Source organism: Tursiops truncatus, chromosome 17 (assembly GCF_011762595.2).
Source record: "Tursiops truncatus isolate mTurTru1 chromosome 17, mTurTru1.mat.Y, whole genome shotgun sequence".
Taxonomy (NCBI): Eukaryota; Metazoa; Chordata; class Mammalia; order Artiodactyla; family Delphinidae; genus Tursiops; species Tursiops truncatus.
In genome coordinates this window covers 17,243,210-17,258,175 of record NC_047050.1, presented here as the reverse complement: position 1 = coordinate 17,258,175, position 14,966 = coordinate 17,243,210, and the positions used below count along the sequence as shown (strand labels likewise).

The 14,966-nt window shown below is 45.1% G+C and overlaps 2 protein-coding genes across 3 annotated transcripts; both read left to right on the top strand.

Moving 5' to 3' along the window:
* Positions 1-107: 107 nt before the first annotated feature.
* LOC141276896 (uncharacterized) lies at positions 108-1,426 on the top strand. Its single transcript, XM_073794520.1, has 2 exons — positions 108-993; positions 1,287-1,426. Exon 1 carries the CDS (start codon positions 108-110, stop codon positions 981-983), a length of 876 nt encoding a protein of 291 aa, XP_073650621.1. The 3' UTR covers positions 984-993; positions 1,287-1,426.
* Positions 1,427-1,461: 35 nt separating this feature from the next.
* Positions 1,462-4,607, top strand: RPL7 (ribosomal protein L7). Of its 2 annotated transcripts, none has more exons than XM_004314017.4 (7): positions 1,462-1,490; positions 2,283-2,391; positions 2,667-2,833; positions 3,360-3,497; positions 3,590-3,699; positions 4,035-4,244; positions 4,545-4,607. In XM_004314017.4, exons 1-6 carry the CDS (start codon positions 1,477-1,479, stop codon positions 4,241-4,243), a joined length of 747 nt encoding a protein of 248 aa, XP_004314065.1. In that variant the 5' UTR covers positions 1,462-1,476; the 3' UTR covers position 4,244; positions 4,545-4,607. The 2 variants fall into 2 exon arrangements, with proteins under 2 accessions (XP_004314065.1, XP_033698558.1); XM_033842667.1 differs by lacking the exon at positions 1,462-1,490 and adding an exon at positions 1,696-1,727.
* The last annotated feature ends 10,359 nt before the right edge of the window (positions 4,608-14,966 follow it).

Sequence of the window (14,966 nt, the reverse complement as noted above, 5' to 3'; positions counted from 1 at the left end):
GCGCCTCCTGCCGGCTGCCGCCCGCCTGTCCCGGAGCGCCCGCGCCGCAGGCCGGTCCCGCTGCAGCGGCGGTGACAGCCGCGAGTTAGGCGGCGCGCGCTGCTCTCATGGCCAAGCCGCCGCCGCCGCCGCCGCCGCCGCCCGAGCGTCCCCGGAGCCGGCGCGGCGGCTCCCTCTCACTCCGGGGGAGGGGCGCGCGGCGGAGACGGCACGGGCCGGCCGGCCGCCGCGGGAGTTGTCAACTTGATCCAAGTTGCGAGAGGGTAGAAGAGTGGGGTGCGGGGCAGCGGGAACGCCAGGAAGGGGCGACTCGCTCGGTGCAGGAGAGCGCTCCCCAACGTCTTGCAGCTGCCTCCGCGGTCTCGTGTCCCCCTGCCCTGCACTCCCCGCGGCTGTCACTCGGGCACCGGGCTCCGAAGCGCAGCGCCGCTTGCAAGTCGGAGCGCTCCCGACCGCCTCTGAGAAGGCTCCACACTCCGCGCTATATAACCCGCGACCGGGACGAGCCGGCGGCGGCATCGGCCCTCCCTCGGCTCGGCCCTCCCCGCCCCCGGGCGCACCCCGCCCCCGGCCCAGCCCCCCGCCCGCTCGCCGCCCGCTTGCCGTCCGCCGAACCGCGGCGGGGCAGCCCCTCTCACATGGCCGTGGCCGCAGCCTCCAGCCCTCCTCGCACCTCCCTTCGCGGTTCACGCCCCCTGCCGTGGGGTGTCCCGGCCTCCGCCTGCCAGACCGGACGGTCGGCAGTGCCCTGGCCATCTTCCTTTGGCCGTCCGCTCCTCGCTTGTCCCCGTCTCGTCACTTTCGTTAACCAGGGGGCTCTGGGTGGCCCCGCCTGCGATCAGGCGCTGCGGAAGACAGCCCTGCAGGCTGGAGGAACGAAGAGAAGGACCTCGGCAGCGCGGCAACGGGCGTGCCGGTTTTCTACTGGGGTTGGCAAGGAGCCGAGAAGGCGGTCAAAAGCCGGCAGCAACTTCGAATCGTAGGCTTTGGAACGTAGGCTCAAAGGCTCTCAATTTCCCCGGCTGGATTCACCACCGCCGTGGTTCCCTACCGACCCGGTCAAGCGTTGCCCTCCCGCCAGGCGGGCCGTGAAAGTGATGCATGCCGGGATTTGTAGTTCGCGCCCCGGTCGCGCGTCATTTGTATATATTACTGGGTAGAATTCGAGCAGTATCCTGTCAACGCAGCCCAGGGATTAGGACCCCGAGTAGTCAAGGTATCGGCACTCTTTGCTCTCATCATATTGGTTAAAGAGTCTAACCAATGCATTAATTTTTCCCATACAGATTTTACTTGAAACTTGATCGTAAGAGGCTGAATCAGGCAGTTCTTAATTCTGCTTCTGCAATACGAGTTCTCAGTTCTGAGTTTTTTTCTGGCTTATCCTGGGACACCTATGAGTCTTGGGGCTTCACGCTCGCCGTCTTTAAGTGGAACAGCGCGCATGCGCGAACTTCCTCTTTCCCGGCTGGAACCATGGAAGGTGCTGAGTAAGTCTCTCCTCGTCCTTTCGAGAATCCTCCTCCATCCCCGAAACCAGAGGCTTTTGTCTTACTCTCTCTCGTCCCATCTGTAACCTGTCTCTTTGTCGACTTACCTGTGTGTTTGTGAAGTTGTGTGAAACTCCTGGTGGTCTTAGGCTGAAATGGGCTTCAGGAGGCCTTGGGGCGAGGTTTTGGAGTTACCGGGAACGAGATGTGAGAGCTGAATATGTGCGGAACCGACAGGTTGTCCAGTCTCTCGTCTTTTGAAGGAGGCTCAGAATCTCTGAATGGGGTTCTTTTTCCTTAGCTGGCATTTGTCCGAAGCGTCCCTGCCGTCAGGTCTCTGCTTACAGCATATGGAGCTTGAGGCTTGAACCAGGGTTGTCGTTGGGGGTTTGTTTGAGGTTTTTTGTTTTTTTTTTTCTCTTGAGACTCTTAAGTTCTCTTAGACTCACACTCACTAATAGTCTAGGGATCAGTGTCTTGCGGCAGCCTTTTACTCTGCACGGTTTGCTCTCGGCATTTTTGTTGTCGTGGGACCCCGGGAGTGATGGTAGATTAAATGTGAATATGTTATTTTTGTGACTCGTTTAAAGAAAGTGGTCCGTGTTAAAGGTAAAGATTACTGGCATAGGAATTTTCTAAAATCTGCCTCTTACATCATAGCACGCTACAGCGGTTAAAGAAAGGTACGTTTGAAGTCAGTGGTGATAGTAGTAAGAGAGAGCGCTCAGTACAGAATGGGAATGCTGCAGTGCTGTGAGCTTTCTGAATTAACGCTCTGTCTGCTAATGTTAGGGAGAAGAAAAAGAAGGTTCCTGCTGTGCCAGAAACCCTTAAGAAAAAGCGAAAGAATTTCGCAGAGCTTAGGATCAAGCGCCTGAGAAAGAAATTTGCCCAGAAGATGGTAAGTAAACTTTTTTGAGGCACCAAGTTAAAAGGCCCTACGATTGAAAATGAGGTGAATGTTTTTAACAAGGCTTGTTTACTTCAGCTGCTGTACCAGTGAGCATGGTTAACTTAGAACGACCTTTCCAAGTGAAGTTAGTTATCTCCCTCTTGCAATGTTAACGCATACTGTAGTGAGAAAGCTTCAAGGGAAGGGTTTTCTTGGAAAGAACTGATACTGCTAGTTGTGTTTGGGAGCTAAAAAGCAGATGAACAACTGATGTTGGTTTTCAGCTTCGAAAGGCAAGGAGGAAGCTCATCTATGAAAAAGCTAAGCACTATCACAAGGAGTACCGGCAGATGTACAGAACTGAGATTCGAATGGCTAGGATGGCAAGAAAAGCTGGCAACTTCTACGTACCCGCGGAACCCAAATTGGCATTTGTCATCAGGATCAGAGGGTAAGTTCAGTTTTCACTGCATTCTGGTTTTCAAGGGAAAGCTACACAATCCCAGTAAAATTTCACAGTACTTGTGGGGACCTTGGTTGTAAAACATTGGAATGAAAATATTTGGGTGGTGAGGAGAGTAATTTAGTGATTGTAAGCCCTGTGCCCTAAGCATCTATCCATTCTCGAATTGAGCACTTGAGTTCAGTGTCCTGGAGGTTACCTTCAAAAGCAGTTAAATTGGAGCCTCATAAGTGCTGTGACAAAGATGTATGCAAAACTAGCAGTAATAAGAGTGTTAGGGAAAGTTGTAAACGTGAAAGGTATGTGTCAAAAGACAGTTTACTTGCAGGGGAGGCAAGCTGGCAGAGGTAATAGAATACAGCTAACTAAAGGGAAAAGTGGTCTTTGTAACATGCGAGGCTTCTTATTTAGGTGTGACACGTGTTGCCCAAAATTGTAATAGTTAGTTTCTCGTCTTTTACTAGTAAAAATTCTGATAAAAGCTAAATGAATTTTTTGTATTTTTTCATTGCAGTATCAATGGTGTGAGCCCAAAGGTTCGAAAGGTGTTGCAGCTTCTTCGCCTCCGTCAGATTTTCAATGGCACCTTTGTGAAGCTCAACAAGGCTTCAATTAACATGCTGAGAATTGTGGAACCATACATTGCATGGGGGTAGGTGTCTTTGATTTCTGTTTGGTAAACTGGCAGGTGTTTTGACAGTGATAGTCTTATTGGGTCATTTATATCTGTATTTCCATATTTAGGTACCCAAACCTGAAGTCAGTAAATGAATTGATCTACAAGCGTGGTTATGGCAAAATCAACAAGAAGAGAATTGCCCTGACGGATAACGTGTTGATTGCTCGATCTCTTGGTAGGTTCTACCTCTTTGGGGAAAAGTTACTATTATTAATTATAAAAGTTATTGTATCAGACAAAATGATATTTTTTGGCATCTTGTGGCCTGATTTTTCTCACTATTATGCATCTTGCTTTATTCCCTACAATATTTATGAAAAATGGAGGTATGATTTCGTTGGCTTGAGCTGTATCTTTGTAAATAAAGTCATGTATTTCCTTCTTTGTTACTTTACTCTTGATTTACTTCTAATTCTTTATGTCACAGCCTATCTTAATGCCTTAAAAATTTAATAGTCTCAAAATAAACAGTTTTAGTAACTTTAAATCATCTTGATGATTTATGTTCAGGCAAATACGGTATTATCTGCATGGAGGATCTGATTCATGAGATCTATACTGTTGGAAAACGTTTCAAAGAAGCAAACAACTTCCTGTGGCCCTTCAAATTGTCTTCTCCACGAGGTGGAATGAAGAAAAAGACTACCCATTTTGTAGAAGGTGGAGATGCTGGCAACAGGGAAGACCAGATCAACAGACTTATAAGAAGGATGAACTAAGGTGAGCAGCTACATCCTGAAAGAAGTTTACTTAATACTGGAGGAAAAATGACTATTGTGGTAAGGGTTTGGTTTGAGTTCTAAGCAGTATTTAGTGGGGCGGGGGGCAGGGGATCAACCATCATATATGATCGCAGTTGGTTTGGTTTCTCCTTTTGAGGACATTTATGGAGGGAAGAAAAAGCCTTTTTTTCCTTCCTACTTAATAGTGGAAACTGAATTGGTGTTTCTTACAACTTCCTGGTTTATGTTAATTCTTAGTTATTAAGGTGTTTAATGGGTTTTTTTCCCTTCCTTTCAGGTATCTACCATGATTATTTTTGTAATCCGGTCAGTTAATAAACAGTGACTGCTCTCTGCTCTGTATTGTTGTCTTGGTGACTTTTTGTTATCTTTTCTCAGCCGTCCCCTAACTATTGTGGCACATCTTGGTGTGACACAGTTAAGTCACATCAACAGCCTGTTGCGTGTAAAACTTAGGGTCCAGTTTGTATCTTGTGAAAAACATTCCTGGGGTTTATTGAAGATTTTCCTGTACGAAGTCCTGATTTTTCACTTTTGAGTTGGCCAAAATGGGTCTATTCTAAGAAAGCCCATTTCACAGGCCTTTGTGCATGAGTAAAGGTTCAGTTTACAAATAAAAATCCGTTGCTGAAATTCCATTTTCTCAGGCTTTGGCTTGCCTATAAAGTAGTGAGTAAATGTGTCATTTTCTTTTTGCATTTCACTTTTATGTTTTTGCTTTGCATCTTCTACCCATACTTACGTGAGTTCCTAATAATTCCACTACGTATTGTGTCTATCAAGAAGGAAGAAATGAAATGTGCCCATGGATGCAATTTATTTGGAGCACCTAAAGAACTCATGAGAATACTAGTGAGCAAAAACTTGAAATAGAAAGGCTTTTATAAATAACATTCCCTGTATGTTTTTATGTATCATCTCACCTAGGCTAGCAAACCTGAAAGTTTTAAGTGTAGTGTAACAGGAAGTACATAAAATAAAAGTAAAAGGGTTTATGATTCTCACTGATAGCGCCAAGGGTATTACGCCGTATGAAATAGATGCCCTATTCTTTTGATTTTGTTGCACCAGAATCATCACTTTAGTATTTGAAAGTTGCTAGACAACTACATTTAAATTCTTGGATGTTGGAAGCTATTTGGATTAGTGAGTTTAGGGTCAGTGAATCCTGGAGGGAAATCAAGGTTATTAGTTTATAAAACCAATGTTACATGTATACATGTCTATAGTGTTTTGCAAGAAATTTAATATCTTGGTAAACAGTTGGATCAATGTATAACAAAATCATACATTAATCTCTTGGTGGAGCCTCAAAGTCTTTAAGTTTTGAAATTACCTGCTTTGTTTTACTGCTTTGGTAGGTAACTACACAGTATAGCCCACGAGTCTTTGCACAACCAGTATTCTGAACGGTAGGAGTGGCTCAGAAGAAAACATGTAATTACTGTAATAAAGTTGATCAGGTGGCATATTGCTAACTACCTAGGCATGTAGGATTTGGAATAGTAATAGAAATGGCATTCTATATATGGGATGGTGGTATTTAATAATGTTTTTTTCAAAAGAATTAACTTTTTAAGAGCAGTTTTAGGTTCACAGCAAAGCTGAGTGGCAAGTACAGAGTTCCATTATACCCTTCTGCCCCTAAACAGCCCGTCTCCCCCACTCTCAGCATTGAGTGGCACATTTTTTGCAGTCCATGGATGTTGACACATCATTACCCAAAATAGCAAATACTGGTGAAGCAGGTGAGGGGGATAGGAAGATCTGTAGGTATATGGAGGGGAAAGAAACAGTGTTTGGGCTGTACATGTCCTCTGCACACGTTTGTTTTCAGTCCTGGAAATTCACTGTCCACATAGTTTCCGAATGTGGCTAGAGGACCAGAGGATAGGGAGATGTATGAGAGAGTTTGGAAGTGGGGAGGACATCTGGGAATATGGTAGATAACTAAAGCAATGGGAATAAACAAAAAAAGCATGCTGTCAGGTGACAGTTACAGCTGTCAGATTGCTAGGGAGTAAATTGGGATAATCATTTGCCTTCACAGGATTGTAAGGATTAAAACTGAACATGAGAATATTTTGTGAACTATTAGAACCTGTTGAAATGCACCTTAATATCTTATTTTACTTAACTCCCCTGAAAGTGGTGTCACTTTCTACAGGAGATATCCACATCCACTAGAAGGCTAACCAACCTCTGATGAAAGTCTGGGCCACCCAGGTTCTACTTATACAAAGATTCACTTCACATAAGTACATTGCCTTTTTGTACCCTTCAGAGTTCCAGCTTTATTAGGTCTTTCCCTAGCTACCCTAGTTTAGTTGTTGCCGGTGTTTCCTGGTCTTGCTTACCTTTGAAGTTTCCTTTGTGGTAAACTGGATTAAGAATGCTGGCTCTGGAGCCAAACTGCATGAATTCATATCCAGCTTCCACTTAATAGTTTGAGCCATTAAATTACTTCATCTCTGGTTCCTTACCAGCAAAATGGGGGAAATAATAGTACCTAACTTTCATAGGATTTTAGTGAAGATTAAATATGTCAGGTCATGGAAAATGCTTAGGGGCAGTGCCTGGCCCAAAGTGCTTAGTAAATGCTGTCTGCTGTGTAACTTGAGCACTTAGCAGGGGTGTACAAAGGAAAATAGCCTCTGCTTTCTTGTGTTAATGGGCAAGATAGACTTAACACAAATATAAGTGCTACACGAGGATGTCTAGGATGGGACAGATTCTTGAAGTGTCATTGGGGACCACCTGCAGGGGAAGATGGACAACTTTCTGTTCCCGCTGTTTTCCTTTACAGATTTGGTATCAAACTAGCCGAAACATACACGTGCCTCATTCAAGTGCTCCCTTCTCTTCAGCAGTTAACTTTTTAAGGTGGGCTTTTATTCATCCTACCCAGTACCTGACATAACTTATAGTAGGCACTAAGTATTTGTTTTCTATCACTGCTGTCACAAATTACCACAAACTTAGGTGACTTAAAACACAAGTTTCTTAACAGCTTTGAAGGTCAGAAGTTCAAAATCAGTTTCACTGTGCTAAATCAAGGTGTCATCAGGCCTTCCTGCCTTCCGAAGCCTCTAGGGGAGAATCCGTTTCCTTGCAGTTTCCAGTTTCTAGAAGCTGCTTACAATTCTTGGCTTGTGGCCTCTTCTCCATCTTCAAAGTGTAACCTCTGTTTCCATCCTTCCATCATCTCTGGCTCTGATCCTCCTGCCTCCCTCTTATGGACTTTTGTGATTACGTTGGGCCACCCAGATAATCCAGGATAATTCCCCCTCTCAAATTCCTTAATACTGAATATAAGTACATCTGCAAAGTCTACATAAGGTAGCATATTCACAGGTTCTAGAAATTAGGGCAGGGAGATATTTGAGAGGGCCGTTCTTTGATCTCTAATTTATGGCTCTCAGCTATATTTTTTCTTGTTCCTCAAAAATGAAAAGCTTCTAATGTACGGTCTTGGCGCTTGAAATCTTGTGTCTGGAACACTCAGCCCTGAGGAGGTCTGTGTACTTGGCTTTTTCATTCTGGATAAAGATCTCTGACATCTCTTCATGTAACCTTGTTTTTTGTTTTTTTATAGTATCTTTTACTATCAGAAATCATTTTTCCATTAACTTGTTGTCTGTTACTTTTCCCAGCCACTCAAGATTTGAGTATCAGGTTTGAGTCTTAGCCTCCTCTATTCCAGCAGTTAGAGAACAATGCCTAGTGCATTGCAGGTCCTTTGCTTTTTTGATTGAGTGAATCAAGCCTTTTATGGACAATAGCCATTTAAAATTTTGCATCTCCAGTGTTAGCACATTTTAGTCCTTGGGTGTTTGGGTGGGGAATGGTGAGAGGAGGAGTGGAAGCTTATGGAGATTAGATAGATATTGTTTTACTCAGGAGGACTTGGGAAAATGAGTTTTATCGTGTAGGGGTAATAGTATGTGAAAATATGTTAGAGGAATATAGGAGATGGTTCCTGCTGTGAGGATTAGGAAGTTTCACAGAGGAGGTCGAATTTGGGTGCCTGTTGGTAGAACAGCATGAGCCAAGGCAGAGAGTTGGGTAAGTGTCAGTGAGGGGTGTGGTAGCCAAGAGGAGGGGACAGCAAACTCAAAACAGACCGATTTAATAAACATTTGGTCATATATTGAGGGCTAGTGTACACTTAATCCACCTTATCCTGGGTGGGTGGTTCTCCACTGTGAGTGCAACTCCAGAACTGAATTCTTAATTGGTTTGGGGATGGGCCCAGGCTTTTTCCCTTTAAAGTCTCCATGTGATTTTTTTTTTTTTAACATCTTTATTGGAGTATAATTGCTTTACAATGGTGTGTTAGTTTCTGCTTCACAACAAAATGAATCAGTTATATATATACATATGTTCCCATATCTCTTCCCGCTTGCGTGTCTCCCTCCCTCCCACCCTCCCTATCCGAGCCCTCCAGGCAGTCACAAAGCATCGAGCTGATCTCCCTGTGCTATGCGGCCGCTTCCCACTAGCTATCTACCTTACGTTTGGTAGTGTATATATGTCCATGCCTTCCTCTCGCTTTGTCACAGCTCACCCTTCCCCGTCCCCATATCCTCAAGTCCATTCTCGAGTAGGTCTGTGTCTTTATTCCTGTTTTACCCCTAGGTTCTTCATGACATTTTTTTTCTTAAATTGCATATATATGTGTTAGCATACGGTATTTGTCTCTCTCTTTCTGACTTACTTCACTCTGTATGACAGACTCTAGGTCTATCCACCTCATTACAAATAGCTCAATTTCGTTTCTTTTTATGGCTGAGTAATATTCCATTGTATATATGTGCCACATCTTCTTTATCCGTTCATCCGATGATGGACACTTAGGTTGTTTCCATCTCCGGGCTATTGTAAATAGAGCTGCAATGAACATTTTGGTACTTGACTCTTTTTGAATTATGGTTTTCTCAGGGTATATGCCCAGTAGTGGGATTGCTGAGTCATATGGTAGTTCTATTTGTAGTTTTTTAAGGAACCATGTGATTTTTTAATGTGCAGCCTATTCTATTAGGGAAGTATACCACTGTCCCCATTTTTTAGACGAGGGGCTAACTTTCCCGTCTCCCAGGGTCACACAACTAAGTGGTTAGGTTCCAGGTCTAATGTGAGTTGGTTTTCTTAACCAGAGGAGCTAGGAAATGTTAGTATCAAACTTAATGAAAACAAAAGTGGTGTGCTGAGAGCAGTTTCAGGAGTTCTGTGGGATCCGAAACCACAGCCCAAGTTTGCAGCCCTAGTGGAGGGGTCAAGAAATGAAGACAGGGTTTGGAACAACTTGGCAAGAGTATATATACATAGGCTAAGCCACTACTGTCTTAGGCCGCTAGGCTTCCCAGCTAGGGAGGATACGTGCGCCGAGACTTTCACCAAAGAACCTCGACAGTGGAGGCGTAGAACGCGGAATCCGGGAGCGCACGATGAGGGAACTCGGGAAGGCTACGTCTCTTGCCGAAGATTGCTCTAGTCAGGTACTGCTGGTCCACTCTCAGCAGTACTCTGGAGAGCCTGGTTAGTTTGAATCTTAAAAATGCAACCCAGAGAACCGAACCTCACCAACCTTGTCCAACTGCCCACTACCCACCCTGTCTACAGTGGGTGGCGCCACTTTCGTGCCGCACTGACCTGGTGTCACGAATGAGGCTCGTTTCCGCAGCCTTCTGCCACCCCACCCCCTGCAGCCGTGACTCCGACTGCGGCGGCCCCCTACAGTAGTTCAGTGAGTCCTAGCGGTCTCCCCAACGCCCAGGCACCATCCTGGCGCGGCAACCTGACTTGCCGCCCGGAGTCCTGCGGGACGGCGCCGGGTGACCGCCCGGAAGGCATCCTGGAAGCTTCGGGCGCGTAGCAACGGGCGCGCATCGGGCTGGCGGGGTGGCGGCCGCAGCAGCCTCTCGCCGGGCGGGGCGGGGCGGGGGTGCGCCGCGCTCCCGAGCGTCGTCGGGCTGCAGCCCGCCGAGCATGATCGTCCCGAGAGCGGCGCCCGAGCGAGCGAGCGGCCGCCCGCCCCGCCCCGCCGCCGCAGTCAGCCCAGGGGTTCTGCAGGTCTGGGTCGGTGGTTCGGCTCAGCTCCGGGCCGCCAATGGCTCCCGCGCTGCCCGGTGCCCCCGCCCCAGACCTGGGCGCCGCCGCTGCGGGCCAAGCCGGAGAAGCAGCCCCTCCCCTCCACGGCGGAGCTGCGGGGACAGTGACTGCGACCGGTCCCGGGGAACCCCGGCCAGGGGCGTGCCGGGGGTGGAGGAGACGGAGGGTGGCCGGGTCAGGCTTGAAAGGGAGGTGGGTCCCTGAAGTCAGCTGGCTGGGCCCCCTCCCAAGAAGGGCATTTATTCTAGTAACGCACACGGGTCGCCCCAAGGATCCTTGTGATGCTCTTGGAGGGGAGCTGGCGGGGAGGCCGGGGCTGAGGACCTGACGGGGAGGCTCCGGGCGGCTCGGGTGCAGGAGTATATAGACTTAAGAGGTGAAAGCCCTCTTTAGTTTCTAGTCCTTTCTTTACTTTCTAACACTTCTTACAGTTAATTTAGTATTTATTCTCTTTTCATTTGTTTTTGGTCATCAGTGGAATATATGGTTTCTTTTGAGAAATTGCTTTTTTTAAGATGTGGAGAATACCTTTCACAGCAGTTTACTTAGGTCTTCGTTGAATATTTCATAGATGTGTCACATAGATGTATGATTATATGGTATAGATGTATCATAATTTATGTAACCATTTCTCCTGAAGATCGGTTCCAATTTTTCCTTATTACAAACAATGCAACAGTGAGCATTCTTACACATGGGAACAGTTCTATAAAGTGAATTCCTTGAAGCAGAATTGCTGGGTCAGATGTATGTACGTTAAAAACTTTTGGTGGGATCTTGCCTTCCAAAAAGTCTTTACTGATTAACATTCATCAACAGGCTGTGGTGAAAAAAACCTGTATTTATTATCATCTAGAAAACAAATCAATATCTCCCACTAATTGAGTGTTTATTACATGCCCAGCACTGTGCTGAACATTTTGCATGCATTTTATTTTTCTTTTATAAATTTATTTATTTTTGGCTGTGTTGTGTCTTTGTTGCTGCGTACAGGCTTTCTCTAGTTGCGGCGAGCGGGGGCTACTCTTCGTTGCGGTGCGCGGGCTTCTCATAATGGTGGCCTCTCTTGTTGTGGAGCACAGGCTCTAGGCGCGTGGGCTTCAGTAGTTGTGGCTCGCGGGCTCTAGAGCGCAGGCTCAGTAGTTGTGGTGCACGGGCTTAGTTGCTCCGCGGCATGTGGGATCTTCCTGGACCAGGGCTCGAACCTGTGTCCCCTGCATTGGCAGGCGGATTCTTAACCACTGCACCACCAGGGAAGCCCCTGCATGCATTTTATTTATTTATTTTATTTTTTTAACTTCAAAAGTAGCATTTTTAATTTTTGTGGTAATTTTCAAAGCCACAAAATCCTGCATGCATTTTAAAATTTAATCCTCACTAACCCTATGAGAGTCAGAGGCACTATTATTTTCTTCATGACCCCATGGTTATGCAGCTATTGAAGTGCAGAGCCAAGATTAGAATCCTGGTTCATTTAATTGCAATGCTTATGTTCTTTGTCGGATCTGAATTCCTGGTCAGTAATTGACTGGGCATTGTGTTTCATTGGGTTGTTTGAGGATTAAATGAGATGACGCGTTTGGTGTTACAGTATTATTAATATGTGGTTCCTTTCTCTACTAACTCCTGTAGAATTGGACATGGTCCGGTTCTTCCTACGATTCTGGTTCCTCTGGATCATTTGCCTTTCCTGTCACTTTTCTGCCTTTTCTTTATCTTCCTGGCTTGCATATATTTTAAGGGAATCTGGTTTTCTTCTCCCTGGAAAATCTCCTTTGCCAACTTTATCCAATCTCTGGCCTTAATTCTCACCAGTAAATCGATAACTCTTAAAAGCTTCATCTCCCAACCAAACCTATCGTCTTCAATATTCCTATAGCTTAGATCCAGGTTATATATCTCCACCTGAATGTCCTAGGCTAATTTTATCTAAAACTGAGCTGCTTGTTGCCCTCTGCCCCCAGACTCGCACTTTCTCTGAATTTAATTCATGGTTCCATAATTCTTTTGGTCACCCTAGTTCATAGCCTCAGTCCTCTTTGACTCTTTTTTTCCTTTCCTGAACCTCCAATATTCAATCAATTGTCAGTGTTGTCAAATTCTCTCTACTACTCTAATTTAAGCACTCTGAACTATTATATGTAGTCTCTTAACCTGGCTCCAGTCTCTGCCATCTTAATCTTCCTAAAGCATGACTGTGAATATGCCACACCTCTGTTCGAAAACCCTCATGCCTTCTCATTGCTAAAAAAGAAAGTACAAGCCACTTTGGCTGGCGTTCAAATGTGTCTGTGGTCCTGCCTCAGTGCTGAACCCCTCCTCCACTCTCCAGGGCAACTTTCACATCTTTACCTTTTCCAGCAGGGCCTCTACCCACATTTCTATCTAAATGTCATTTTCTAGTTTCTTCCGAGTCTTTTTTGAACCCCCTTGTGAAAGTTATATCTCCCTCCTTTGAATTCCTCAGATGTGAGATACTGTATATCTGTCCATCTAGCTCCCCTAAGGCTGTAATGTGACACTTTGCCTTATACTATAGTTGTATGAGTGGCTACAGTTCTTCCTTTTGGACTGGAAAATCTGTGAAGGCAGAATCTCTAGTTCGCCTTTGTATTTGTCATGCACATGGCACATAGACTTGCAGATAGTATATGCTTAGTGAATATATTTGAGTAAGTGAGCTAATATATTCACCCTTGGGAATAAAAAATTGCATGTATTAGGGTATTGATAGCTATAACGACAAACAGTCCCCAACATTTTAGTGATTTAGGATACAGAACTTTAGTTCTTGCTCACATAACAGTTCCAAGGCAGGTGTTCCTGGTCAGCAGGCAGCTTTCTTCCCATTGATAGTAGGACCCAGACTCTGCCATTCATTAGCTTCACTCTCGGCTAACTGCGGCCAGCAGGATGGGAAGGAGGAAGTATGGAGAAAGCAGGCCTGGGGGAATTTCCTGGCGGTCCAGTTGTTAGCATCCTGACTCTCACTGTCGTAGGGCCTGGGTTCAGTCCCTGGTCGGGGAACTAAAATCCCACAAGCTGCGTGACCTCAAAAAAAGAAAAAAAAAAAAAAAAGCAGACCTGCTTCTGAAGTTTCTTGCACAAAGTGTCACACGTTGCATTCACTCCCATTCCAACCACAAGGAGGTAACCACTTTCTAGGAACAACTGTATTCTCCGGAGGCACCAGAATTTTGGGCATCCAGTCTTCTCTGCCACAGTCCATTTCTATTTATCAAAACCCGTGGGACTTGGCTTGAACAAACCTTGCCCATAAACAACAGCAAAACTCTCCTTCTTCCCCAGTCTGGTTAGGTCAGCAAAGGCCCTGTTGTCCCACAAAATCTAAACACAGATTTATCATCAATATGTATCATAGTGAAGTGTAATTGTTTGGTTACTTTGTTCCCCCAGTAGACTGTACGCTTTTGCATCCTAATCATTTTTGTATTTCACCTCCTAGCACAATGACTGGCATTGCAAATATATAAATAACTAGCTTTCTCAATGAATCTACAACTTGCCTTTCTTTATGTTCACTTGATGATTATTTTGGTTTAATCAAAGCTAAAAATAAAGATAATCTTACCATCTGCTCTTTGATGTTGGGCTATTTTCAGCTTTTTTGCTTTTCTATTATAGAAAATGTAGGATTTGACATCCTTGAAGGTAAATATTTGGATGTATCATTGATTGTTCCTTTAGGATAAACTCCTGGAAGTGAAATTGCTGAGTCAAAAGTATATAAAATTATAAGGACATATGTATTGCTAGGTTGCTCTCTGGAAATATACTAATACTTCCACTGAAACCTTATGAGAGTAGCTGTTTCCTTGAACACCATCTTACACTGTCCAGTAGTAGAGAAAAAAAGTTTTGCTATTTTCAGGGCAAAAGTTGTAGCTCATTGTATTATTTTGCTTTTTTTTTGAGTATTAGTGAGGGCAAACTTTTATTGACCTTTTTTTCTGTAATGAGTTATCTGTTCTTTAATAAACACATTATCTTGGGGTCCACTTTCCTATTGATTTTTAAGTATCTTTATATACAAGAGAAATTAAATTCTTCAGTTCTTTATGTCATCGTTTGAAGAGCTATTCTGGGAACTTCTGGTCAGTGTGGCAGAGGAAGGCGACATGAAGAAATTCCATACTGCTTCCATATATTTCAAATGCGGGGTAAAGTATATTAAGATAATTTATGGCCATGTGGCTGAGCTAGGAACCAAGAGGAGGAAACCCCCAGGTGGCAGAAATGAGGGAATGCTCACACAGGAAGGCAGCGTTGAGCATCTGCTGAGAGCTGGGAGTCACAAAGGAGTACTGTTCCAGTTGCCATGGATGCATCACAAACTTCTCCAAAACTTAGTGGTGCAAAACAACCCTTTATTGTCCTCATGGATTCTGTGGGACAGTGCAGGAATTTGGACAGTGAACGGCAGGGACAGCTTGGCTCTGTTTCACCATGTCTGGGGCCTCAGATGGAAGATTTGAAGGCTCGGGGCTGGAGTCACCTGCTCACTCACTCCTGTGTCTGGTGGCTGATCCTGGCTGTGGACTGAGACCTCAGCTGTGGATGTCAGATG

Coding starts and splice junctions, on each gene's coding strand:
- LOC141276896 (XM_073794520.1), top strand. CDS start 108: ATGGCCAAGCCGCCGCCGCCGCCGCCGCCGCCGCCCGAGCGTCCCCGG.
- RPL7 (XM_033842667.1), top strand. Junction 2,834..3,359: donor TTTGTCATCAGGATCAGAGG/GTAAGTTCAGTT, acceptor TTTTCATTGCAG/TATCAATGGTGTGAGCCCAA. Junction 3,498..3,589: donor GAACCATACATTGCATGGGG/GTAGGTGTCTTT, acceptor TTCCATATTTAG/GTACCCAAACCTGAAGTCAG.